Below are 27,506 nucleotides of genomic sequence, written 5' to 3' on the forward strand. Positions count from 1 at the left end.
GTATGAGGGCGGCAATATAGGAGCCGAAACTAGCGTGACGCGTGCTTTATTACCTTAAGTTGATGTGTTTTACTGTAAAAAGCAGCATAAAATATTTCTGAAAGTCTTGCAGTAGGTTCTTATCCTTGCACGTATAAAAATTCGATCGTTTGCTCGTTCCCTGCGACAATCGGAAGTACTTGAGTTATGTACATCCAGTTCCGGCTTCGCGCTATTGGCTAGTCGCTCACAACACTTTCGGGCGACGAGCGACGAATTCTAGATTTGCAGAACCGAGCGATCGCGCGACAAGATCGAGCGATCTGGTCACGCGACGGCCCGATCCGTCGCTCGAAGCCGTCGCTCGTCGCTGTCGCGCACAAAATCGCGCTCATGGGGTTTAGTCATCAATGACGTCAGAGCCGCAGCTTTCGAAAATTCAGTGAAATCTCTCATGCCTGTGAACTAAAAGTAAATATCCTGGCTTGTGTTAGTGTTTGTATATTCTTACGTGCTTGCGTGCGGCTCTGCGCTTAGAGTGAGTGCAACCAGCCAACCGTTTTGATGGTTTAGCAGCGGCTATAAATACTGCTGCCTCCAGCATAGCAGCTGTCGCATTCGCTTCCGCTTGCGTCGGCTTCAGGTGCGAAGCGGAGCGAGCAACCCTGACGAGATGCCTAGTGCAATTAAAGAGACATTGAAGAAAAATATAACAGTAAATCAGTGTAGGGTGATAAAGTGTTCTATCAAAGCTTTGTTCCCGTTTCCTTCCCTACCTCCCCCCCCCCTTTTTTTTTTCGCGGTGACAGGTTGATTACTAAAAACTGGAGGCAAAACTTCGATTTTAAAGCGGCGTTTTCTTGGCCTCTTCCAACACCACCTATTATACATAGCACAAGGCCTCTTTACGCAGATCAATGACGTAGTGCTACCTGGCCTTGACTCGCCGTGGTTGCTCAGCGGCTATGGTGTTGGGCTGCTGAGCACGAGGTCGCGGGATCGAATCCCGGCCACGGCGGCCGCATTTCGATGGAGGCGAAATGCGAAAACACCCGTGGTGCTTAGATTTAGGCGCACGTTAAAGAACCCCACGTGGTCGAAGTTTCCGGAGTCCTCCACTACGGCGTGCCTCATAATCAGTAAGTGGTTTTGGCACGTAAACCCCCCCCCCCTTTTTTTTTTTTACCTGACCTTGCATTTCCATTGACATGGCTGACATGATGAAAGCGGTGACGTCCTAATCAATGTTGCCTACTCGGGAACATTCCCATTAAATTATGTGGCAGTCGGGCCATGTAACGTTATGTCGTGGCTCGGAGTGTAAAGGCCTTGTGCTATCTAGGTGGTGTTGCCTCTTTCCGCCACTTTGATCTACGTTTCTAGCCGCTATCGACTAGATTGATTGATTGATTGATTGATTGATTGATTGATTGATTGATTGATTGATTGATTTGCTGCGATCGTACTCTATTCGGACCACACGTCAGGCCGGCAACCTTTCGGCACCCTTAACTCTCGGGAATATGTGATCAGACCTAGACGACTGGTGGCATTTGCCTATATTGAGGTTGTGCGCTGTGTGTGTTCTCAGTCCACTCGCGTGATTTATGACGAATGCGCATAGTAACAAGCACTATAATTTCGCGAAAATCGTTAGCACGGGGTCTTTCGCCAGCAGCAAGTGCAGTGACGTTTGACACATGACCGGAAAATGGTACTCAGAACTATACTAACCAATCGGAATAAGGCAGTGGGCGTGCTAAGGCGTATGCAAAAGAGGCTGCAAAAGACCCCCTGAAGATCATCACATCTGCCCACCGACCGACGCTGCACACCACTCCAGTCCTACCCACTTCAATTCATGCGCCGAAGACCTCGCACAAGTGTAGCACACCCCCCCCCCCGCCCCCCCCGCCCCCCCCCCCCATGTAATACTCCGCACGGGGGACATTTGAGGTATGAATAAGTAAAATAAACAAATAAATAAGAAACGACGTGAAACTATCCAAGGACACGTCGTTATTTGTAAATCACACGCCATATCTTGCGTTTCAACGAACCGTTATCCAAAGTACTTGAAGAAAAGAGCGCTGCGAAGACGCGGACTAAAAGAGGAGCATGTACGACGGACAAGGCGCTACTTCCAACTAAATGTATTTTTTTTTTCATGTACGACGGATAAGGCGCTACTTCGAATTAAACGTTCTTCTTCTTTTTTTCAAAACAAAAATAAAACAAAGAAATACGTTTAGTTGGAAGTAGCGCATTGTCCGTCGCTCAGTTACATCGTCGGTTACATGGAAAGACATCATGGTTGTGTCCTGCCATATATATCTTTTTTTTTCGCGTCCAAACTTCAGCGCCGGTACGTCACAGTGAATTCAGATATTTAAATTCAAATTTTCTTTTCTCGTTTTAGTATTTGGGCCCTTGTGGTGCAATAAAACTTTTCTAAACTTGGCACGTTCTTTCTTTGGCTCCATTAGAACAATATGTCGGCGATCTTCATGTATATATTAAAAAGTGAACTAGGCCTGAGCCAACTCCTAGACAGACATAGATAGCACCGGGCCTGTGCACTTCGATCCATGACGTCACGCTACCTTGCCCGACTAGCATGCCATAGAATCTAAAGGGCATGCTCCCTAGTAATCCGCTACAGCTCAAGTTATTTACCTACAGTCGCGCATAATGAGCTGCAAGACGGTGCCCATTGTCGAAGGTGTCCCAAGACTGCACGGTGGCATAGGTGGCATACAGCGTTTCGGTTACTGAGATTTCTCGAACCATTTTCTTTCTTTTTTTTTTTTCGTATGCCGTGTTACGGTCGTCCAGCGGGGGTAGTGACCCTCTGGCCTCTCCTGCCCTACTGCGACGAATCGCGTGAAGCTAACAATGCGGCTCCCTCGGACAGACCAGCGACGCCACCAAGGCGAGGAACGTTTGGTCGGCGATGGGAGCAAGCTCCTGGAAAAGCGCGTTCTATGCCGTTTCCTCGCGGCCACTGTTAGCCGCCAAGGTCGTTTGACAGGCGCTCCAGCTAATTGCTGTGTCATCCCAGGAACCAAGACGCGCAACGTGGAGTCAAGCATGACAATCCCCGTCTACGAAACTCCGCTCCTTTCTGTGTGCTCAGTGAACAAAGGTGCCGGCGTGATTGTGCGCATCCTCGCCCTCAACGTGGATCCTTCGGCGACTTTGGATGCTCCGACTGGACGGAGGTGCGGCATATTTCCCTGGCCTTGGGATCTCGGGAAGACGGAGGGCATTTAAGCGGTCTTTTCCGGCTCTTTAGAGGGTGTTACAATTCAGTCGAGCTAGACTTTTGAGACTTAACATTCTCTACTCCTCGTGTGGATATCGTAAATAAACCCGATTCTTCTCGTTCTCGATGACAACCTGTTCCTCCCTTCAACAACGCCCTTAGCGTGAATGACTCGGACGATGCTATGAGCCAGCTACCCCTTTTTACATGCCCGACGCCAACTCCTACACTCGGCGCCGCCGTACAGTTTCGAGCTCCTGCGACCTCGGGCACTGTGTTTCAGCTTATATCAAATGCGACTGTGAATCGGTGGTCATACTATCATACCTGTCGAAGGGTTAAATTCGTAAATATGTCTCAGCTATTACAGGTGGAGAGGGGGCGGGGGCGGTGAGGAGGGATGCTACCACGCATTTTCTAAATATATGGCCTGGGCGCGTACCATTCGTATATACAGGCTGCATGCACACTTCATTTAGCGGGAAGCTAGGCACAGCAGAGACTGAAAAACAACGCAACACAACTGTGACTTTATTCAGCGACTGGCCGTTGTTTGCCGATTTCGCCTTTCAGAAACATGTCTGAATAAACTTGCACAGAGCGGAAAGTCGGCACAGATGTTATCGCAATTCGTTTTTTCTTCTATTTTTTCGTAAATCTGTTTTCCGTGAAGTTTGACGTGACATTCGTAAAATCGTAAAACGAGCTCAAATCGGCATACTTTAAGGGAAAATTTGGTAGAGTTGACAGGTATGTAATATAGTCAGACTTTGATGTGCGTTAACCCGCCGTAAGGTCTTCATTGATACTTCACGGTGTACTACAGATTGTTGTTTTTTTGCACGATTTGCTTTCGCCAGTTGGGTCCAGTAGTAGGAAGACTTATCCAGGCCCATTGGTGGTCCAGTTCTGTCCATTAGTGGGAAGACTGACCAGTCCACTTGTGTGGGCCAATTCGGTCCAGTAGTGGCAGCAGACGTTCCGGAACGGTACCATTGTTTTGAAGGAACGTCGAAATTTATTGTATTTGCATATTCACTTTCACAGGTACACAAAATGACTTTGCGTAGATATGCCATTAAAGAGAAGCTTAGTGGAGCGGCGGGATTGAAATATTGCACATGACGTCACGTGGGAAAGCGAATCATGCAGATCGCTCGCCCGAGTGACATCGCCCAACCATCTACGTAGAATGGGCACAGCAGTGACTTGTAATATGCAGATGTTTCAAAGCCAAATAAATTACTCGCTTTACGCAGAGCAGTTAAATTCGCAACGTGATGAAGCGTGTATCTGTTGCAGCTAAAGTGTGCAGACGACTCGGCACATTCTAATTGCGTTCCAAGGTATTCATCCAGCGAGGAACATGTAGCGAACATTTCCAGAAGCGCTCGGGTTGTGAGCTGAAGGGAGCGTTCATTGTTCAGCGATCGAGCAAGAAACGTTTGATTGTTGATAGGGGAAAAGATGGAGCTGGGTTCGTTTACGATAGAGAGGTGGAAGTTTTAATGAAGATGAATTTAAACCACAGATATGAAAAACGCTAGGCTGCAATAGATGCAGTAATAAAACGCTGTTAGCTCAAGCAGGCTAGGTGACTATTCGTCGCCGCCTCGTTTCGAAGGGCGTGCCGTTGGAAACCATTATCAACATGGCCATCGTTTTAGAGCAAAGCTGTTAGCCTCTAGTTGGTCGGAACTTCTTAGCGGCGGTGTCCTCACAAAAAAAATAAATAAAAAAAATAAAGAAACGTGCAACGATTCAAACGAAAGGTCTTTAGAGTCTTTGGTATCACTCGCACCGCATTCAGCACGGCGTTCGTTTCAATAAAGAACATGCAGAAAACAAATATCCGAACCTCATAACTGATGATAAGGCGCTCCTGCTAACAATGCGAAGCACTTAGCGCTCCCCGCAAATGTTTCCCGCTGAAGATTACTGTTGCGCAAGGTGCCGCGGCGACGGCAGCTTGCGACATTGGGAGTGACGTCATTGGCCTTTCGCAAGAACCAGCCTAGCATCTGATTACATTGCCGTTGTAGCACTGCTATGGGTAGGCAACGGCGCATAGTTAGGACTGCCGAGGAGCAGCGTGGATACGAGGAGCGGCAAATGGAAAACGAAACGGCAATACGACCTGCGGTGGTGTGCTGCCGCAGGTCGTATTGCCGTGGAATTCCAGCGCAGGGGAAATCCGCACGTTCACATTCGGCTGAATAATGCGCCGGAGTAGGAATTGGGCAATAAGGCATTGCACGCACCCCCTCAGCAGTTGTAGTGGTGGTTTTCCGCAGCTTCGCTGAACACCCACTGGACATCGCTCGACAACCACGGCGAGTCTCTTCTTTGTTGTTTAGACTGGAGTACAGCAGCTCAGCGCAGAGCTGCGGCTCGAGTAGCGTTTCTCAGTGCACGGCGGCCGCATATCGATGGAGGCGAAATGCGAAAACGTCCCGTGTACTTAGATTTAGCTGCACGTTAAAGAAACCCAGGTGGTCGAAATTTCCGGAGTCCTCCACTACGGCGTGCTTCATAATCAGAAAGTGGTTTTGCCACGTAAAACCCCATAATTTAATTTAATGTTTGTCAATGGTATTTCCAACTGGTTCTCCTTCCACTTTCCGCTGGTTTCGTGTACTTTTAGATGGAAAAAAATCTCAACCAATCAAGTACGTCCCGTGCCTTGCTTCACTTCCTTCCTTATCGTCCATGCGTGCTTACGTCGCATAGGCGCGTAGTCTGCCACACGGCACCGTGAGAGGCTTTCAAAAGGCGGCGGAAGCGGCGTGCCTTGCTATAAGCTGCGAGGTGAAGCCGTTGCGCAAGCGCCGTACCTGCGACGGGCTGCGCAGGAAAGCCAGGTGCCGTGTGCATGCTTGGTGCAAGCGCGGGTCAAGCTGCGGTTCGAGTGCCCGCCTTATCGGCTTTTCCGGACCCCCGCTGCCGCACTGGCAATCCGGGACGCGCTGATAGGGGCCGCCGACTTTCGATGCGTCGGAAGCTGCGGCATATAGGCTCGTCAAGAGGCGTTGGTCGCGCGGCCGGAGTGGAAGGGCCGGAAAAGGGGGAGACGCGCTTTCGCTATCGCTTCGCCGCCCCCATGGTCACCCACTTTCTTTACGAACCCGCTGCTATTGTCGATGGGCCTATGCGCCGTGCGCACGGGTTCCCTCGCTTCGCCACTGGCGCTCACGACGGGGCGAGAAGCTTTTCGTACACTTGTCCTAGCTCATTAACGCCTAACACCCCCCCCCCCCCTCTCGCTTTTTTCTTTAATGACCGTCAATTTGCCTTCATCATTAGTAGTGTAATGGCATGTCTGCCTTATGTGGATGTGTGCAGACAACAACGTGTGTTCAAGTTGCATACCGTGCGGGGAAAAAAATATTGTCGTGGTTGTCAGGGTTCTTTTGTCGTCTTGTTGAACTTTGAGGCATATAATCTTCTCTTTTTTTTTGGGGGGGGGGAGGGCTTCTTAAGCTACTCGGAAGAGAGAGAAAAGCAGGCAATCGCGTGGTGTTGTGAATATCTGGCTACAGGGAGTTTACATGCATGTTTGCACATTTCACATTTTGAACTTTTATTTGCTGGTTAGAGGGACATCAGTTACAGCCCCGCGTTCGGAACTCACTCACTCACTCACTCACTCACTCACTCACTCACTCGCTCGCTCGCTCGCTCACTCACTCACTCACTCACTCACTCACTCACTCACTCACTCACTCACTCACTCACTCACTCACTCACTCACTCACTCACTCACTCACTCACTCACTCACTCACTCACTCACTCACTCACTCACTCACATATCCTGGATTTTTGAGCGTGCCCGAATATGATGCGCAAACCGCTTGAGTGCTATCGTCCTTCGGAATCTGGATTGTGTGTATGCTCGTGCGTGTTCAGACCGCTGTGTCATCGCTTTGCAGGCTGCGCGCATCGGGGGTACGAGGGGCGATGAGAAGAGGCCGCATAAACACCCGCGGTTAGCTTTTTAAAATGCGTCTGATCTATATCGTTTGCAGGGGATGTTGCCAAGGAGAGAGAGAGAGAGAGAGAGAGAGAGAGAGAGAGAGAGAGAGAGAGAGAGAGAGAGAGAGAGAGAGAGAGAGAGAGAGAGAGAGAGATGATAAAATATTCAGTAACCCCGGCCCTGGTTCGCCTGGGTTCACCCGCTTTGTTCTAATTGTCTGCCTAGCCGAGCGTCGTGATGAGCGCGATCGTGGCTTGTACGTAGTCGAAGGAGCAGTCCACCAGCCACTCACTTTCGCAGGTCCACGGGTGGGTGAGAGTTTGGCAAGGCTCGCCTGCATAGCGGGACGGCTCGCCGGACACTCCCACAGAATGTGCGCATTATCCGAGAAGCCGCCACATGCCATGCAAGAAGGCAAAGCTTCTATGTAGTGCTGCAAGTGTGGGGGCAAGACAGAGTGCGACTGCGCACTCCTCCATCGTACCTCCTCTCTTCGCTTCCTGTGTGTTTGTCTGCTTGTCGATGCTTCATGCAGTTTCGTAAAAAAATTTCGCGCCCTTCTGCCCGCGCGAAGGCGACGTATGCTCATTTAGATTCAGTGCGTCAGGCCACCAGAGGGTAGGGCCCAATAAATTTGCGCGTGATGTGATGGCACGTACCACTTCGTTCCCCCTGATCCCTGTGTGACGCGGAATCTACTGAATCTGTACACTATAATGTTAGGGTGTGCGTTGAGGTGCGTTGTTAGTAGAGAGTTTTAGGTTAGATGACGCAAACGGCTTGCGTGCGGAAGAACTAGGGGCGACGGTACTGCGCATGTGCAGACCCAGATGTAAGGGTCTGCGCATGCGCAGTACCGTGGCCCCTAGTTCTTGCGACCCGCAAGCCGCTTGCATCCCCTAACCTAAAACTCTCTAATGTCGAGCGTAGTGCCGCGGAAACGTTTATGGCTGCGAGTGCCCCGCATGCAGCCTGACTATGTGTTCGAGTGAGCAGATTTCTTTCGTTTGGATTTGGCATGGTCGCGGCCTCCACGACAGCTGACAACCCCCGCAGCTCAGCATCCGGGGTGATGCCTGCGCTTAGCCCTGCGTCACTTCTGAGAGAAAGCCGTGCCAGCGTGGAGTCCCCTCGTGGTAAATTTTTTTCTTCTGCTAATTAACATGGGGGCCAGGCTGAATGTAAAATAAAGGCCGGTTGTTTCTACATGAGGTCTTTTTTTCTTCTTTCCCGAGTAACCTTATCATGATCTATGAAATGCACACCACGAAACGGCGTAAAATTTCACGTTTCATGCTAAAAACCAGTGACACAAAGACATACGTTGCGTATGGGACCTCTACGGCGAGTTTGTCTATTATATAACCACTTTAAGCATGCAGGAAGTTCGAAGAAAGTGCTTCCTTTTCCCCACTGTATGGCCTCGCGTCTTTTTTTGTACCCGGAGTACATAGGATGGCGGCTGCCTGGCTTCACTTTCATAACTCCAGAAGTTCCTGTCTTTCTTTCTGAAACCTCCTTGCATGTTGCTGTGTTACGGCGTTGCAGCAGCAGCAGCAGTGGCAACAGCAGGGTTTCAAGGTTGTTGGACGGCCTGGCGACGAGTGCGCTTGCGCTGTTGCTACGCGCGTCGCCGTGGCCGCGGTGACGGACTCCCGCGTCCACGCGCCCCGTCGACACGCTTTAATGCGTGTGCCCTCTTCCTTCTGCTCGCTGTGTCTGCCTCGGGAAGCCCTTGTTGTCCCCATCCGCCGAGCGATACGTCGCCGGCGCGACGCGAATGCGAAGAGGGACGGCGAAAGACAAAAGGACGAGGCGTCGTGTGACTGGCGGTTCCGGTTCGTCTGGATGCGACGCGGTCGGTGAGCCGTGTTCGTCGAGGGCGCTCGAACCTTTCCGGTTTTCAATCAGTCGTCTCTTCATCGGTGGAGATCCCTCTCTGTAGGTGGCGCAGACGTATACGGTGAGCTAAGGAAGGCGTAGACAAGAAAGTGCATGTTCCCTAGTGCAAAAAGAAAAAAAAAAAGCTTAGACACGAGTTAAGAACGAAAAGGACAAGCACTGTGTGCCCTGAACCTGTGTGCAGAAGTACGCTGTTTTAGGATTCGTATAAAAGTCGCTAACGTGACCAACTGTGAGAAAGCAAACAGACATATGAATGAACATCCGCGCACACCAAGGCAAGAACTATTAAAAAATAGAGAGATAGAAATAAGAAAAGGCGGCAAACACAATAATCCGAACGTGGTTGTCAACTGAAGTTAAGCGGACCGTCCAAATTTTGCACAAACGTGTCACTGCAGATTACTCCACTGAAGGACGGCAAAGATGCATGGTGCTAGGAACGGCCTGCAAGGGTACCGACCTAGGAAAATTTCCCAGCCAGCTGCGGCTATTAAACTGCGGACGCATGCATCGACGAGCGGCATATAACACCCTTGTGAATTTCTCATGGGCAAATCGCGTTGAAACTCTTGGCGCATTTCGATTTGGCCGACTCGACAGGCTGAACCGCTGCAATTAGTAGCGATATTATGCGCGTTCGCGGAGCCTTGTGCATTCGGAAAAGTATAGATTACTTGTAAATTGAGGACAGCGAACGCAGATAAAGCGTTATAAACAAAGCCACAGGAACGTTTGAAAAAAAATAATAAAAATAATAGAACCGTGGTGTTTAGGTGCACCCTTTCATGCTGTCATTGGTCAGGGCTCACTTGAGGAAAAAAACATGCTGGATTACCGTACAATGGACGCGAGTGCACTTGAATCGCCCTGCTGGTTTACACGTTGAATTAGCTGTAAGCGTGCGACACGAAATATCTGCGTGGGCCGTAAATGTCGTGGAGCTTTGTATTCGAGCGCCTCGCTGTGTCGCAATAGTTGTCGAATTTCCCTCGGCGAACTTCACGACCCCTCAGCACACAAGAACAGTGACATATAGCTGATTCGTGCAATGGAGACCGTTGCTGATGCTTTCGTAGAAATTTAGAGAACCAAAGTATGGGGATGTAATAGAGTACTTTGGTTGTATAGTATGTACTAAACACGCAGGAGATCCTCTAAGTTTTGATTAGTCTCGTGGCTTATAATAGTTTAACGACGAGCTCATACCCGGAAGACGACCTATAGCACTATACAGGGAGTCCCAACTGTCATGCACCGAGATATAAACATATTCAAATGCCACGTATCTGGACAGAGCCAAGCTACTGTTGTTTGCCGTCGCTTGGAGATACTATGGTCTGGTATGATGAACTTTATTCACGTCCTGAAGATCAACCCTTAGGTTGACGCAGGCGGCTCCCACGTAGGGACAGTAATGTTTAACCTTACCGCCGTATCGGGGGCCTTCTGGACGGCCTGTACTTGATCTACAAGAACTCCGCTGTGAAGTACTCGTCGCCACCAGTCTCCTTACTTGTCACAGTCTGTGAAAGCCACAGCACACTGCCAAGGCATATGATCCAGAGTAATGATGCCATTGCACTTATCTCAGATTATTTTTTTTGTATTGCGTCTAATTACGTAATTAGCCTGAATTATTAAGTGATTAACTTCCCAAGTGTTGTAATTAGATGAAAAGTGCCATTGAGAAAACTGCCGATACAGCTTTATGTTGCTCAGTGCGTGCTACATAAAAGTGTTTTTCTTTTTTTTTTTTTTCCGAGTGTGAAGGAAGCCCGCGAATACGCGCAAAGTGCCTCGAGCGGCCAGTCGCGCGGCAATCTTGCGTGTATTCGCGGGACCTCTTTCACGCAGTTTTGCGCGCAGAGTTCTTGTTACAGCTAGTGACCACCTTTGTGTAGAGCGTTGGGGTTTCACTTTGGTCCACTCTTGTCGTTTACCGATTCTTTAATCACCGTCGCGGCTTCAATCTCTAGTTGCGTTTTGCGACCTCTTTTCAGAGCTCGACTTCGTTTCCGCTTGCTTCAAGCCCTATCTTCACGCATTGGTGGATTTATGGGTCGGTCTGTAGGAGGAGTGGCGGGTACTTTTTTGTTCGAGTGTGTGCTATGTTTGACTTGCTGTGGTACTACATACGTTACTCCTGGTGTCACCACATTTTTGTGCACCTGGGCTTTTAGCAAATGAGCGAAGCCCAGGGACGCCGGATCAAATTGCACCTGCGGTGGCCGCATTGTGAGGGTGTCGAAACGAAAAAAAAAAAAAACGCCCGTGTTCCGTGCATAGGGTGCGCGTTAAAGAACGTAGCGGTCGAAATTAATCCACTATTTTGAGTCCCCCACAGCTGCGTGCATTTTGGCACGTAAAACCCCAGAATTATTCTTTAGCAAATGAAGGATTTACGCACGATGTTACAAAACCTGTGTATCGCTGCAATAAATAAGTAAATAAATAAATAAATAAATAAATAAATATATAAACGGAGGTTATGCTTTCGTCCATATAGCTCACCTGCAATTTTTACTTTTCGCTTTCGGATCAGCCAAGACACAGATATGTCGTTTTCTCAGTGAGAGCCCGGAAGGTATTCGTAAAGGTGTTAGTAGGCACGCTGTCGCAACACTGCAGCGGAAATTGAAGAGCAGCAGCGATGTGAAACGAGCAAGGGGACACGGAGCTGGAGCGCAGCCATGGCTTCTCCAGAAGGGCTACCGTGGGAAGAATGACGGCTGTTGCGTTCGTCTTAGTACTGAACCTTGTCGCAGCTATTTCGGCGCTGTTCACTGCGTGGCTGCAGGTACGGGTTGTTACGTTTCGCCTACGACGCGCGGTTTAGCCGGCGCGACTGCAACAAAGCGGCAGACATTTTGGCCCGTTCGGCGTCGCCGCTACGCCTCCCCGCCAAGCTCGTCCAGGCATGTTCCGATGCCACGTGTCTTCATGTGCGTGTGTGAGTGTATGTGCCATTGTGCCCGACCGGCGGCGACACGACAGTAGGGGTCACCTTCTCCTTGTGCCCGACCGGCGGCGATACGACAGTAGGAGTCACCTTCTCCTCCCCATTGTGCCCGACCGGCGGCGATACGACAGTAGGAGTCACCTTCTCCTCCCCATTGTGCCCGACCGGCGGCGATACGACAGTGTGAGTCACCTTCTCCGGCGACACGACAGTATGCGTCACCTTATCCCATTGTACAGTCACGTGCTCGTCTATTGAGGGGTTCCTTCTTGCCCTCAACTGCGAGAGTATAAAAACAGCTGCCCCCGGACGCCAGAGGAGGGCTCCGATTTCTTCTGTTGAGTAAAGTGCACTCCCGTCTCTCTACTTCGGTCAACCTGACCGCCAACTCTTTGCGATGTTAGAATAAACAAGTTGTTTTGTTGTTACCAGTCGACTCGTGCTTTGCCGGGACCTTCGGATGCTTCCAGTTGTACCCCAGGCCGCCAGGCCAACGCTACCCTTGGGGCTTGCGACCCAGGTGCAACAACGGGCGTCAGCGCCGAGTTCCCAACAGGTCGTGCCAGCGGCGCGACCACAACAACCGGTGCCATCGGTGGGATTCAAACAACTGTCTGCCAGCGGTGAGATCGCGACAATGGAGGCCAGCAGCGAAGATATGCAGTTGACTGTATGCTGAGCAGCTCAACAACGATCCGGGAGCAGTGCAACGAGCCCTGTGTGATGACTGGTTGCCTGCAGCGGAACGACTGCGCTGAACTCTTGGCTGCGAGGTTTGGTGAGTGCGGGACTTTCTTCTTCTGAGCTTTGCCAGGCTTTTGTTAGTGTCAGAAACAGAGCTGGTAATTGTGGTTGTCGTTGCTGCCGGGTTAGTTTGCGGCAAGACAATAATAGGCAGTAGAGAAAGCAGCATTCAGAGCAGCCATGGATTTGAAGTCGTTGCGCAAACCGAAATTGTTGGAGCTTGCAAGAGAGTTGGGTCTGGATGTCTCAGACAAACTCAGAAAACCAGAACTGCTAAAGGCTATTCTTGAGTTAGAGGCTGAGGATGACGAGCTGTCGGAATGCCTTGAGACTATTGAGGAGAGGTCAAAAAGACAGGAGCGCGAACTTAAAGAGCAAAAAGAGAAACAGGAGCGCGAACTTAAAGAGCAGAAAGAAAAAGAAGAGCGCGAACACGCTTTGGAAATGAAGCGTCTCGAGGTAGAGATGGAACGCGCTCGTAATGGAAGTCAGGCACACGGTGCAGGAGAACGAGTATTGTTCAAAATGACTGACCTGATGCGGCCGTTTAAGCTTGGAGAGGACATTGGTTTGTTCCTGGTTAACTTTGAGCGAACGTGCGAGAAGCAGGGGTTCTCTCGGGAAACGTGGCCACAGCGCTTGCTCACTTTGTTACCCGGCGAGGCGGCCGACGTAGTCGCTCGCTTGGATAGAGAGGAGGCAGAGGATTTCGACAAAGTGAAATCGAGTCTGCTAAAAAAGTACCGGCTGTCAGCGGAGGCGTTCCGTCGGAAGTTTCGGGAAAATGAGAAAAGCAGAAGTGAGTCATACACAGAGTTTGCGTACAAGCTTATGTCAAACATGCAGGAGTGGCTCAAAGAAGAGAAAGCGTTCGGTGACCACGATAAAGTTCTGCAGTGTTTTGGGCTAGAACAGTTTTATAGTCGGTTACCTGAGAACGTGCGGTACTGGGTCTTGGATAGGCCAGACGTTAGTACGGTAGCTAGAGCCGCTGAGCTAGCCGAGGAGTTTGTGACGCGTCGGGCTCGCGGAGCTAAGGACGGTCAAAAGGGTGAATTTGGCTCGAAGTTTGAAAGGCCAAAGTTCACACCCATGAGAGCAAAGGGGAACACACGTAGTGCGGATGCGAGTGAAAGCAGTCCGACAGAACGTAAGGAGACGGCGGCAGCCGAAGCCGAACGCAGAAAGCGGTTCGAGATGAGACAAGCGCGCGTGTGTTACACGTGCCAGAAGCCGGGTCACTTTTCGGCGCAGTGTCCGGACAGAAAGCGGTTCGAGACGAGGCAAGCGCGCGTGTGTTAAACGTGCCAGAAGCCGGGTCACTTTTCGGCGCAGTGTCCGGAAACAACACCAAAAGTTGTGTTTTTTTCATTATGCAGCACTGACGAGAACATGAAGCTTCTCGAGCCTTACATGCGAGACCTCCTCGTGAACGGGAAAGAGTGCTGAGTGCTTCGCGATTCCGCAGCTACGATGGATGTAGTTCACCCGTCTTACGTAGAACCCCATATGTTCACGGGCGAGTGCGCATGGATCAAGCAAGCCGTGGAAGCTCATAGCGTGTGTCTGCCGGTAGCAAAAGTGCTTATCGAAGGACCTTTCGGAGCGCTTGAGACGGAGGCCGCAGTGTCATCTATGCTGCCACCTCAGTACCCGTACCTATTTTCGAACAGGTCCGATCACCTCCTGCGCGAGAAGGGGCTTTTGTTTGGTGAGGCTAGCGTTCAGGCCTTAACCAGATCGACGGTTCGGGAGCTCGCTGCAAAGGCGGTAGTTGCGGGGCCGACGTTATCAAACAATGAAAAAGGGTCAGAGGCGCAGCAAGCCGATATTCAGAGCACGCCTGAACTGAATAAAATTGAGTCTGTAACGTTAAAGGCACCAGATACCGGAGAGGAAATTACCGATGCGGGAAAGTTAGAAGAGCTATCTGCAGATTTGCTCATCGCGCCTACGTCAGACGGACTTGATAGGTTGCTAAAAGTCAGCCGGTCGGCTTTGATAGCCGAGCAAAAGAAGGATGGTAGCCTAGAAAACATACGCTGCAATGTCAAGGAAGGTATCGCCAGGAAAAATGCGCGTTTTGTGGAAAGAGGTGGAGTCCTGTACCGGAAGTATCTAGACCGCAGAGGAGTGGAGTTCGATCAGCTGATCGTTCCTCAATGCTATCGTCAGGATCTGTTGCGCTTGACGCATGGGGGTTCGTGGTCCGGACACCTTGGAGTTAAGAAAACTAAGGACCGTCTCTTGCAAGAGTACTATTGGCCAGGGTGTTTTCGGGACGCAGACCATTTCGTGAGGACATGTGACACCTGTCAGCGGGTGGGCAAACCAGGGAACAAATCGAGGGCGCCGTTGAAGTTGGTACCTATCATTACGGAGCCTTTTAGACGGCTCGTTATTGATACAGTGGGACCTCTGCCGGTAACAGCCACGGGGTACAGACACATTTTGACTGTGATCTGCCCAGCGACAAAGTTCCCTGAAGCAGTGCCGCTTAAAGAACTCAGCTCAGTTGAGATAGTCAATGCACTACTGTCCATATTTGCGCGAGTTGGTTTTCCTGCGGAAATCCAATCAGATCAGGGCACAGTGTTTACTAGCGCTTTGACGACAACTTTTCTCGAAAGGTGTGGGGTAAAGCTGTTACACAGCTCAGTGTACCACCCACAGTCGAATTCCGTTGAGAAGCTCCACTCCGTCATGAAGCGCGTGTTGAGAGCCTTGTGTTTTGAACATCGAACTGACTGGGAGCTGTGTCTGCCTGGGGTGATGTTTGCATTAAGGACCGCGCCGCATGCGGCTACGGGGTTTTCGCCAGCTGAGCTGGTGTACGGTCGCTCGCTTCGGTCTCCGCTTCGCATGCTTCGAGAATCGTGGGAAGGCAGGGGCGACGACCCAGTCGTGGGGGAGTACGTGCTTAAGCTCCTCGAACGCTTAAGAAGGGCACAGGAGTTGTCAGGTGAAGCAATGGCAAAGGCCCAGCAGAGGGCCAAGGTTTATTATGATCGGACAGCCAGGGCCCGTCGTTTTGAGGTGGGCGATGAGGTCATGATATTGCGCACATCGCTAAACAACAAACTAGACGTGCAGTGGGAGGGCCCAGCACGAATTGTCCAGAAACTGTCGGACGTTAACTACGTGGTGAGTCTGCCAGGAAAGCGGAAAGCACAGCAAGTTTACCACTGTAATCTGCTCAAACCCTATAAACAACGGGAAGCGGTGGTGTGCATGATGGTAAACGTTCCTGAAGAGCTTCCGGTCGAGCTTCCGGGACTAGGCTCAGTGACGAACAGGGAAGACACCGGTCAAGTCATTAGTGACTTAGTCAGTGGAGCATCGCTGTCGCGTGAGCAGAAAACCGAACTACACCAGCTCTTACAAGAGTTTCAAGGTCTGTTCTCTGAGAGGCCTGGTAGGACTTCTGTACTTACTCATGATATAGAACTTACCTCCCCAGAGCCAGTACGATCCAAGGCGTACCGGGTGTCACCCCGCCAGAGCGATATTATGGAGGCTGAGGTAAAGAAAATGCTACAGCTCGGTGTTATTGAGGCAGGTGAGAGTGATTATACCTCCCCTTTGATTTTAGTTGAGGTACCGGGCAAGGAACCTCGTCCTTGCGTCGACTACCGCAGGCTTAATTCCATCACTAAGGATCAAATTTATCCGATCCCTAACATCGAGGAACGCCTTGAGAAAGTTAGTAGCGCTCAGTTTATTTCCACCCTAGATCTTGTCAGGGGTTATTGGCAGGTTCCACTTACAGAAGAGGCTAGTAGGTATGCGGCGTTCATTTCACCAATGGGAACATTCCGACCTAAAGTGTTGAGTTTTGGTTTGGAGAACGCGCCATACTGTTTTTCAAGCCTCATGGATAAAGTGTTGCGGGGACAACAAGAATTCGCTTTACCGTATCTAGACGACGTAGCGATATTCTCCGCATCCTGGTCTGAGCATATGGCACACTTGCGGGCAGTGCTAACCCGCCTGCGCGAAGCGGGCTTGACAGTCAAGGCTCCTAAGTGCCAGTTAGCACAGGCCGAGGTTGTCTACCTCGGTCACGTGATTGGTCAGGGTCGTCGCCGCCCCTCTGAAATAAAGGTGGCCGCTGTGCGAGACTTCCCGCAACCGCGCACGAAGACCGATATTCGATCGTTCTTAGGTGTCGCCGGCTACTATCAGAGGTACATCGCCAGGTACTCTGATATCGCGGCTCCCCTGACGGATGGAGGAGGAGGAGGAAGAACTTTATTAAAAACACCCGTCAATGAACGTCAGGAGAGAAATGCTTCTCCCCCGTCGCCCCTAGCCGTCGGCCGGAATACCGTGAGACACAGCAGCAGCAAGGGCTTGACCGATGAGGTCCCGCTGGACGTTGGGGTCTGGGCTGCGGAGCAAAGCCTCCCAGGATTCTAAAGTGCGCGAGCTATCATTCTTAGCCGGACATGTCCACACCATGTGAACCAGATTTGCTGCCTCATCACAGAATTTGCACTTTGAACTGAATACTCCTGGATGCCACTTGCTGTAGAGTACGGGGTTTGGAAAAACCCCCATCTGTAATTTCCTCCACATAACCTCATCTTTCTTGCTGAGCGTTCTGTCCGCTCCCGGGTAAATTTGGCGATTTAGTCTGTAGTATGCTATGATTTCCTGGTATGCGCGCATATCCTCTCTTCTGTTTATAGTTTCGGTGGTTTGGGAGCTTCCGGGGGTCGACCGGTAAGTGAGACCTCGGGCGACCGAATGAGCCTCCTCGTTCCCTCTAAGTCCCTGGTGAGCTGGTGCCCAAACGAGCAGAACAAGCTGCCTGGGTCCTCCTTCCCTGTTTAATATACGGATGGCAGTTTCCGTCACCCTCCCCGATTCGTAATTTCTCACAGCGTTTTTGGAGTCGCTGATGACCACATTTACCCCCCTTTGGCTGAGGGCCAAGGCTATGGCTACTTCCTCAGCTTCAACCGTCTCGACGCCACTGACTGTGCAGCACGCCACCGGTGTTCCGTCTTCTCTAACCGCCACGGCCGCGTGTGCCGCTTTGCTTTCATATTCCGCAGCGTCCGTATATAGGACGTCCTGTCGACAAGTGTATCTAGCTTGTAATGCCTCTGCCCTGTCTTTACGCCTGCCGTCGTGAAAGGCAGGGTTCATGTTTCTGGGTAGCGGAGGTATTTTTATCTTGTCCCTGATATGTCTGGGTATGTCGCCTGAGCGCACTTGCTCATGTTTGGGCTCGTAGCCTAATTTCTCTAGAATTTTCCTGCCTGTTTTAGATCCAAGTAGCCTTTGGTGCTGCGCGGTAACGGCAGCCTCAATCAGTTCCTCGAGAGTGTTCGACACACCCAGCTTCATAAGTTTGCCGGTGGGCGTGTTCGGGGGGAGTCCGAGCGCGACCTTGACACTTTTCCTAATAATGATTTCGAGCTTGTTCCGTTCTACAGAACTGAGCTTGAGGTAGGGTGCCACGTACACTATCCTACTGATTACGAAGGCTTGTGCTAGCCTCAGGAGATTCGCCTCCTTCATCCCAGCGTGCCTGTTCGCTATTCGTCTGATAAGACGACACGTTTGATTTGAACTGGCTTCTAACCTAGCAAGCGTTTCATAATTTTTCCGGTTGGCCTGAATCCTCAGCCCGAGGACGCGGATACTGTCGACCGCAGGGATCTCGGCGCCGTTGACGTACAGGTGTATGCCCGCCTCACGCTTTTGGTGAAGCCGCCGTTTTCCGGGGGGCATCAGGAACAGCACTTCCGACTTTTCGGCCGAACATTTAAGTCCTTTGGGTTTCAGGTACTCCTCGATAATGTCAATTGCATTTTGCAGGGAGCTTTCAATTTGCCCATCACTGCCCTTGTTTATCCATAGTGTTAAGTCATCCGCGTATATGGTGTGGTTTAGATTCTCAATTTCCCCCAACCGTTCAGGGAGTTTCAACATAGCAATGTTGAAGAGGGTAGGTGATAAAACCGAGCCCTGCGGCGTCCCCACGTTACCCAGGTCAATGCTCTTTATAGATTCTTCCCCTATCTTGAGAGTGGCTTTCCTGTTGGTAAGAAAGTCCTTGATGTAATCGTACACTCTCTTCCCGACATTGAGTGAGTTCAAATTCTCCAAGATGGACGCGTGCCTCACGTTGTCGAATGCCTTTGCCACATCTAACCCCACAATCACTTTCGTGTCTCGCGTTTGCTTATCTATAATTTGGTCTTTGAGCTGCAGCATCACGTCGCATGCCGACAGCTTTGGTCGAAAACCGATCATGGTGTCCGGATACAATCCATTTTCCTCCATGTACCTATTGAGCCGCGTCAGAACAACGTGCTCCATAAGCTTACCCACACACGAGGCGAGCGATATAGGCCTGAGGTTCTCGAAGCCTAGTTTTTTACCCGGCTTGGGAATGAAAATGAGGTTGGCGAGTTTCCACTCCTGCGGTATCGTCCCCTTCTCCCAGCACTCCTGCATGTACGTTGCGAGGTTGGTGATTGAGCTGTCGTCTAAATTACGGAGCATTTTGTTGCTCACTCTGTCCGGCCCTGCCGCTGACTTAGTCCGTAGCCGATTAATCTCCGCTCTGACCTCAGCCAGGGTGATGGGGGCGTCTAATTCCGAATTCTCTCCCCCTCCGTAGTCCGGGAGGGGTTCAGGTCCAGCGGGATTGATGTACCTATTCCTAACTACTTCTAAGAGTTCCTTCTTAGTGCCATCAAACTGATGTGCCATTCTTTCCAGCTGTTGTTTGGACGCTGACTTTGTGCTATCCGGATCTAAGAGGTGGCGAAGAAGTCGCCACGTCCCCGCGGTACTCATATTCCTCTCCATCTGATCGCAGACGTTCCCCAAATTTTGCTTCGTGAGCGTGATTGCGTGCTCTTCAATTTCCTTGTTTAAAGCCGCTATCTGTTTCCTGATATTTCGATCCCATCTCTTCTGTTGAAGTCGGTCCTCCAGCCTTTTCTTTTTCCTCCAGAGATTAACTAATCTCCTGTCTACCGCTTCGCTGTCCCCCTCAGTTTCCACCACTTCGGTGGCCTCTTTAACAGTGCGCACTACGCCATCGCTCCACTCTGCAATATTAGAGATGGGAGCCGGGTCTCCCCTGAGTGCCCTGAAAGAGTCCCAATTTACGGCCTCCACCCTCCTTTTCCGGGAGGTTGTCGGGCCTCCTTCTACCACCACTTCTATGATTTTGTGATCGCTGCCTAAGTCTTCGTTTGTATTGCACCACGTGGCTTTAGTGCCGTTCCCCGTCAAGGTGAGATCGGGTGTCGTATCACACGCGACACTATTTCCCTTCCTCGTAGGCTGCATCGGGTCGGTTATTAAATCCAGATTATGAGTTTGTATGTCGTCCCACAATTTCCTACCTTTGATCGAAGTCTGCTTATATCCCCATGCCGTGTGGTGAGCGTTAAAGTCCCCCACGATCAACAGCGGGTTGTTCTTAATTTTACGTAGCGTCGTCGCGAAGAGATCCCCGAAGTCGCATTTTCTTTGTCTGGGAGAGCTGTACACATTTAATACAAACAAGCTACAGTCTTTCTTTCTTCGCGGTATCAGTTCTACGAGGACGTGGTCGATTTGTGCATTCCCGGTGTCATGCTGCACCGCCGTGACGTTGCGCCTGATTAGGGCGGCCACCTGCGTGCTTTCGCCTTCGCCTAGATAGGATTTGTACCCCGACAATTTTGCCTTTCTGCCGCATTCCTGTAGTGCAATTAGCTCCGGTCGATCCCCGTTCCTCAGGAATTCCTGTAGGACCGCACGCTTGCGCGTGAAGCCTCTACAGTTCCATTGCCAAACGGTGTTTTTACTGGATCTGTGAGCCATGACTGCCAACTAGCTGAGTTCCTAATACTTGCTGGGTGAGCTGCTCATATGCCCGGTCTCTCTTCGCAAATTCTGCCTTAAGTTCTTCAGTGAGTTTGTTATCCCTCTGATGCAGTCGCTCTGTGAGATTGTTATCTCGCTGATGCAACTGCTGTGTCAGATTTTGGAACATCCCCAACATGCGTTCCTCGAAGGCCTTGCGCCATTCATCGTCCTGACCAGACTTGGTCTCAAATTTTTCCTCCAGTTTCGCTATCTTAATGTCTATCACTGCCTCTATGTCCTTATCTATCACGTGCTTCTCCATTTCCTTCGCCCTCTTTTTAGCAGGAGGCGGAGACGCTATCTGCTCATCTGATCCTTCTGTATTTGGCTTTTGCGACACTTGCAGTTGTTTAACATGTGCTGAATTAGGCTTAAGCGCTATCTTAAGCTCCTCCATTTGCCTATTAATGGCGGCTAGCTGTTCTTTAAGCATGCGATTCTCTTCCTTAATCTGAAACATTTCCTCATCGCGTTTATCCTGGGAGGCCCTGCCTGCCCAACCCACCTTTCTGTTCGGAGACGTGGATCTCGCTGGATTGTTGACGTCAGCGCTGCCGGAGGTCCCCGTATTCCCGCGCCCGGCCTTCTGTTGCGTCTCCCCTTCCTGCCGTTGCGGCAGTCGCGGAAAGGAATCCGACCTCCCTCTCGACATGCTCCGCTGTCTTGACGGACTCCTGGATCTGCCTTGATTCTTTTCCCATCTGCTCCTTCCTACTTCAGCCTCCTTCGCCTTCCGCTCTTCCTCCTCCAAGCGCAGCTTGGCCTGCCATTGCCTCTTCTTTATGGTATAAGGGGTCCTGAAAGCTTCCTTGCATTGCCGGTCTGCCGTTAAATGACCTTTGCCGCACAACTTACACTTGGGCTTACATGCGTGATCCTCAGGTGGAGACGTCATTCCGCATCCCCGACATTGAACTTGTTCGCTGACACATACGTCCGATCTGTGTCCTAGCTCACCACACTGGTAGCACACCTCGTAGCGTTTCTTGTAGAGCACACACTTCAGAGGTACGCCATAACAGTACATCCACCTCGGCACTGTCTCGTTTTTGAAGGTGACGATTGCCGAGCTGGAGTTGCCCATCTTCCTGACTCCAAGTATCGGCGGGTTCCTCGGGTTACCGAAGGCCTCAGTCAGTTCCTCTATTGTCAATCTCGGGTCGATGCCGTGCACCACACCCCGCCCGTTGTCTTCGTGCGGAGCGAGGTACGCCGTGACTTCGTAGTCCTTGTTTTCTATCTTGATAGACTTAACCTTGGTCACCTTCCAGACAGTGTCCATGTCTGGGGTGCTGAAAATCAGGGTGCCTTGCTTGTCGTTAACAATAAGCACGTCCTTTTCTTGTCCCTTAACCCAGGGAATTTGCGCTGCCATGCGCACCGCCGCACTCAGCCTGGTAGTCGGAACTTTTGCGAGCGCCAGCCCGTTCTTCGGCCGAAGGATGATCTTGTAGTCGTTCGGCGGTAATCGCGGAAGGTGCGACGCAATTGAACGCTCCGCGATCTTCTGTCCCAGCTGCTTATACGCGGCGTTCGCCGCTGCCGCCTTCTTGCCTTCCCCGAACGCGGTTCCGCGTTCCGTCCGCTCGCCGTTGTTTTGGCTTTCTCGCCGTTCGCCTCTCGCAAGGTCCTGCAGCTCCTTGACATGTTTTCCCACTTTCGTGATCCAATCCGCTGTTCTCAGTTCTTCGGGGGTAATTTCTGTACCCTCTACGGTGACCTCCATGGTCCTCGTGCCTCCACAGCGGGGTTCCGAAGCGGGTGCCGGGGGCTTCGGCTGCCGCCGAGCCGCCGCGTTTGTTCAACGCTAGCTTTACCCTTAGCTAGGTGGGAGACGCGGTCGACATAAAAGTGGCCGTAAAACATCCAAAAGTCCACTTACAGTCATAAAATTGTAATCCAGGTGATCCTTGGGTCTTCCGATAGGCGATCACATCACTTATTTCTATAAATCGGCACTGTTTCCACCAGACAAAGCAACTTTCCACGGAGCCGACTTGAACCACGTCCGCACTCCCTGGCCCCCTGGCGGCTCTCTTCCCCTGACGGATGCTCTAAGAAAAACAGAGCCTCAAACAGTCGTCTGGGACGAAACAAAGGAAAGAGCTTTTAGCGCCCTAAAGAGTGCCCTAACAAGCCAGCCTGTGCTACGATCGCCAGACTATACAAAAGGGTTCGTTGTTCAGTGCGATGCTAGTGAGCGAGGCATGGGCGTTGTACTGTGCCAACGGGAAAATGGAGAAGTAGAACACCCCGTCCTGTATGCTAGTCGTAAGCTGACCAGTCGTGAGCAGGCGTATAGCGCCACCGAGAAAGAGTGTGCGTGTCTCGTGTGGGCCGTTCAGAAATTGTCATGCTATCTAGCCGGCTCGAGGTTTATCATTGAGACGGATCACTGCCCTCTCCAATGGCTGCAGACCATCTCTCCCAAAAATGGCCGCCTCCTGCGCTGGAGCCTCGCTTTGCAACAATATTCCTTTGAGGTGCGTTACAAAAAGGGGAGTCTCAACGGTAACGCCGATGGCTTAAGTCGAAGCCCCTAACGTAGGAATCAGCCTCAAAATTGTTTGTTACTGATGTTTTTCTTCCTGAGGCACGATTTTTTAACATATTGCTTTTGTTTAGTGTTTCAAAGTGATGATATGCTTTCTAGTGCAATTTTCCAATTTGTGGACGCGTTCTGAGTGATGCTAGACTACTGTAAGGAACTAGGCAGTGGTATAAAAGGGGAAAGAGCCTGGCAGGGCTTAGTGAGGGTTGTGCCGTGCTTGCTGACTGAGCGGTTGAGTTTCAGCGTAGTTCTAACGCTTGCCGGGAACGAGAACAAAAATGTGAACTCTCCCGAAGTCACTTTGCAGTGTCCCGTGCGAACCTGAACGAGAGAACGAGGCCTTCTCTGTGCGCTGCGCTCAAGAAACGTCGAGGGACGCCCGACTTCGGTTATGAGCATCATCGAGCGACATCCCTCCGGACAGCGGATGCAGTCCCCTGTCCATCGGGATCTCCTTCCCCCGGCGGGGCGGTCTGTTACGTTTCGCCTACGACGCGCGGTTTAGCCGGCGCGACTGCAACAAAGCGGCAGACATTTTGGCCCGTTCGGCGTCGCCGCTACGCCTCCCCGCCAAGCGCGTCCAGGCATGTTCCGATGCCACGTGTCTTCATGTGCGTGTGTGAGTGTATGTGCCATTGTGCCCGACCGGCGGCGACACGACAGTAGGGGTCACCTTCTCCTCCTTGTGCCCGACCGGCGGCGATACGACGTAGGAGTCACCTTCTCCTCCCCATTGTGCCCGACCGGCGGCGATACGACAGTAGGAGTCACCTTCTCCTCCCCATTGTGCCCGACCGGCGGCGATACGACAGTGTGAGTCACCTTCTCCGGCGACACGACAGTATGCGTCACCTTATCCCATTGTTCAGTCACGTGCTCGTCTATTGAGGGGTTCCTTCTTGCCCTCAACTGCGAGAGTATAAAAACAGCTGCCCCCGGACGCCAGAGGAGGGCTCCGATTTCTTCTGTTGAGTAAAGTGCACTCCCGTCTCTCTACTTCGGTCAACCTGACCGCCAACTCTTTGCGATGTTAGAATAAACAAGTTGTTTTGTTGTTACCAGTCGACTCGTGCTTTGCCGGGACCTTCGGATGCTTCCAGTTGTACCCCAGGCCGCCAGGCCAACGCTACCCTTGGGGCTTGCGACCCAGGTGCAACAACGGGCGTCAGCGCCGAGTTCCCAACAGGTCGTGCCAGCGGCGCGACCACAACAGGGTCTGGAACAAATGGCGGCTCGGAACGTACGGTGTCGTGATGCTTTTTTCGCCTGTCAGCAGCTGGCGTATACATACATACATACATACATACATACATACATACATACATACATACATACATACATACATACATACATACATACATACATACATACATACATACATACATACATACATACATACATACATACATACATACATACATACAAGTACAAACGTCGATGCCGCGCCGGTTGTACTTGACTCGGGTATTCGGCGACAGGAATGTCTGCGTTCATAGTGTTCCTGCGAACATTAGCTAAAGCGAACGAGGCAGCTGCCCATCATCTCATTGTCCGCCAAACTCAACTACAGTCGCACTTGCCGCCGATCACGCGCGAACTTGCGCTGCAGTTGGGCCCGGCCAAGCGGCGGCCCCGGGCTCCTTGTTTAGGCACCCACCTGCAGGTTGCCTCCAGCGGCGTACGGAAGAGGGGATGGGATTCGCGAGACCTTGCCGCGAAAAGAGACGTGGCCGCTCCTTTCGGAGAATTCGCTTTTCGATTGCCCGTTTTCGACGCGCTTCCCCGTGTGGCGTTTATAAATGCCCCTAGCAGACGGCCATGCGGTCCTCCCGCGCGTGACTGCGGCAGCGCGGAGGATGCACATCGTGCAGTACGTTTGTGGGTTCGGTTCGATCGTTTCTTCTTGCGGTGTTCCTTTATGGCTCGTTATCACGACGCTTACCCCCCCCCCCCCCATCCATCCCCCACACCACCACCACCCCGGCCCTCTTTGTTCCTTTAAGGAGAGATGAAGTAGAAGGTGGGAGGGGGGGGGGGGCAAGAAGGACTGCCCTGGATGAGCGGCGAGGTCCGCCTTCTGCGTGCCCACCCGTTGGTCCGCAAGACGCCTCACCTCCTCCTCCCCGGCGTGCCTCGACCGACCGACCGACCTCGAGTCGCGTGGCCGCGAAGCGAGTCAGTCGCGCGCCCGATGCCGTTTCCCGCCATCGTTATTTTTTGGAGGCGCCCGACTTGCCGGGGAAGCGTCGTGGTTGCCGCGTAAAAGCTTGCGTTTCACTGCCACCCCTCTCTCTGCTCGCGTGCCCTCGGGGTCGTGCCTCGCGTGGCCCCGCTTGTCGTCGCCTGCCGCCCCCCCCCCCCTTTCCCTTGTCCCGTGAGGCAGTCGGCGGCCAGGCCTGCCGCGTGTTGACCTGGCGAGGCTCTCCTAGGAGCGTGGCGATCGCGCTGTGGCGGTGCGTAATCTCACTTGGCGTATGCGGCGCTCCGCGCAGTGCGGTATTGGCTGCAGCATCGTAATAGAGAGTTGTAGATTAGGGCACGCAAGCGGCTTGCGTCCCCTAACCTAAACCTCTCTCATGACGAGCTTTGGCGCGCGGTGGTACCTGTGCCTACCGGAAAGGATTTTTCGTTTGGGCTGCCGCGCACTACCTGCGGCGTTCGGCCGCCGAGCGCAGGTGCGATTCGCGCGCTGCGGTGACCGCAGTCCGATGTAGAGGGAATGCAAAAGGCGCACACGACACTAGAGAGGTCGCGGGTACCGACACCGACCAAAAATGGCTTGTGTGTGTGTGTGTGTGTGTGTGTGTGTGTGTGTGTGTGTGTGTGTGTGTGTGTGTGTGTGTGTGTGTGTGTGTGTGTGTGTGTGTGTGTGTGAAAATTTGGTGCGAAAATATTCCGAAGCCCCTGCGACGTGTTTTGTACCAAGTGGTGAGCTCGTGAGTGCATGAGAAGTTATTTAAAGATGCCGCTAGACACGCGCAAACGCGCGCGCACGGAAATGCTTTAATTTAGCATTCTAATAGTTCAATAAAAATTGGCCTGGAAATTCTGGGGTTGCTTATTCGAAAACGGGGACAACTGGGGTTGAACACATTGGACGACTGCCCGTCACCTTGCATGAACTATTTGGGTTGTATCCAGTTAAACCGCGGTGTAACGTACACGGATCTGCCGAATTGTCGGTTTGAGGAAGTAAATTCATTATTTTTCACCGGTATGAGTAGGTAACATAATGGATATAACGAATGTATCTTCGTGCTTAATGTCAATTCGCTACAACGAGGTTCGACCGCCGAAATATACCCCGCCGCTAAAATGACCTGCGGGCTCCTCTGTGCACATGAATCGCGTTAACGTTTAAATGCCCGTCGGTGCAAGTTTTTAAGGAACTCCGAGTGGGCAAAATTAATCCCGCTGCACTGCGTGCAATCCACTGCTGCGCACCGCATAGCCCCAGGCAAAGGCTCGAGATGTTAAATACCAGCAATTATTATTATTACTATAAGATAATTGGGGCCGCTGTGAACAACAAATCACTCGGGATTACTCTTAATTATTTTTATTTATTCCTACAGCGTGGGCACGAAACGGGTCTATAATAATAATAATAATTATTATTATTATTTCAGCTGTTGCTACTCTTCGTGACAGACAACCACATCCGAGACGCTGCATGCGTATTCAATGCCGGCTGGATCGGTGTCGGGGTGTCCCCAAACAGGCGCACGAAGCCGCGCGATCGCGTGTGGGTGGCGTTCGCTTTCTCCCGCTGCGCCTCGCGGACGGAGACAAATAGCTTCCCTTTCGTGACTGACGGCTATAAGGCCGTCACGACCGGAAAACGGATATCGGCACGCAGACACCAACACTATAGCGTACCCTCAAAGAGAGAGAGAGAGAGAGAGAGAGATGCCACCTTGGAACCACCAGCATCTGTTCCTGTGTCCTGTACAAGGAAGAGGACAGCGCCGGGCGCTGGGATGTGGGCGTTTGCAATATATAGAAGCGTTGCTGGTGAGTCCCACGCTGAGACGGATGAGCGAATGAATTAATGAATTGCTGCCCCCGGTCTGGAAGCGGGATATAGGTGAAGGTGCAGCGGGGCCGCGTCGTGCGACCCCTGCGTGCCGTCGCCAACGGCGGCGACGGGTTCCGGTGTTTGTGTGTGCGTGTGTGCCGTCGGACGTCCCGAAGGGAGACGCCCATTTCCGGAAGCAGCAGTACACGCGAGCACATCCCGGAATGCGG

General features: G+C 51.7%; 2 protein-coding genes across 5 annotated transcripts in view; one reads left to right on the forward strand and one right to left on the reverse strand.

The window, feature by feature from the left end:
* Ptpmeg (protein tyrosine phosphatase Meg) overlaps positions 1 to 27,506 on the forward strand; it is a 323,767-nt gene that overhangs the window by 51,544 nt on the left and 244,717 nt on the right. The gene's annotated exons all lie outside the window — the stretch shown is intronic.
* On the reverse strand, positions 17,135 to 19,555 carry LOC142570454 (uncharacterized). Its single transcript, XM_075678839.1, has one exon. The coding sequence runs from the start codon at positions 19,553 to 19,555 to the stop codon at positions 17,135 to 17,137; it is 2,421 nt and encodes an 806-aa protein (XP_075534954.1).

Source organism: Dermacentor variabilis, chromosome 2 (assembly GCF_050947875.1).
Source record: "Dermacentor variabilis isolate Ectoservices chromosome 2, ASM5094787v1, whole genome shotgun sequence".
In the NCBI taxonomy this organism is placed as follows: domain Eukaryota; kingdom Metazoa; phylum Arthropoda; class Arachnida; order Ixodida; family Ixodidae; genus Dermacentor; species Dermacentor variabilis.

Bases quoted from the DNA above. Each gene is read 5' to 3' on its own strand.
- LOC142570454 (XM_075678839.1), bottom strand. From the start codon at position 19,555: ATGGCACATCAGTTTGATGGCACTAAGAAGGAACTCTTAGAAGTAGTT.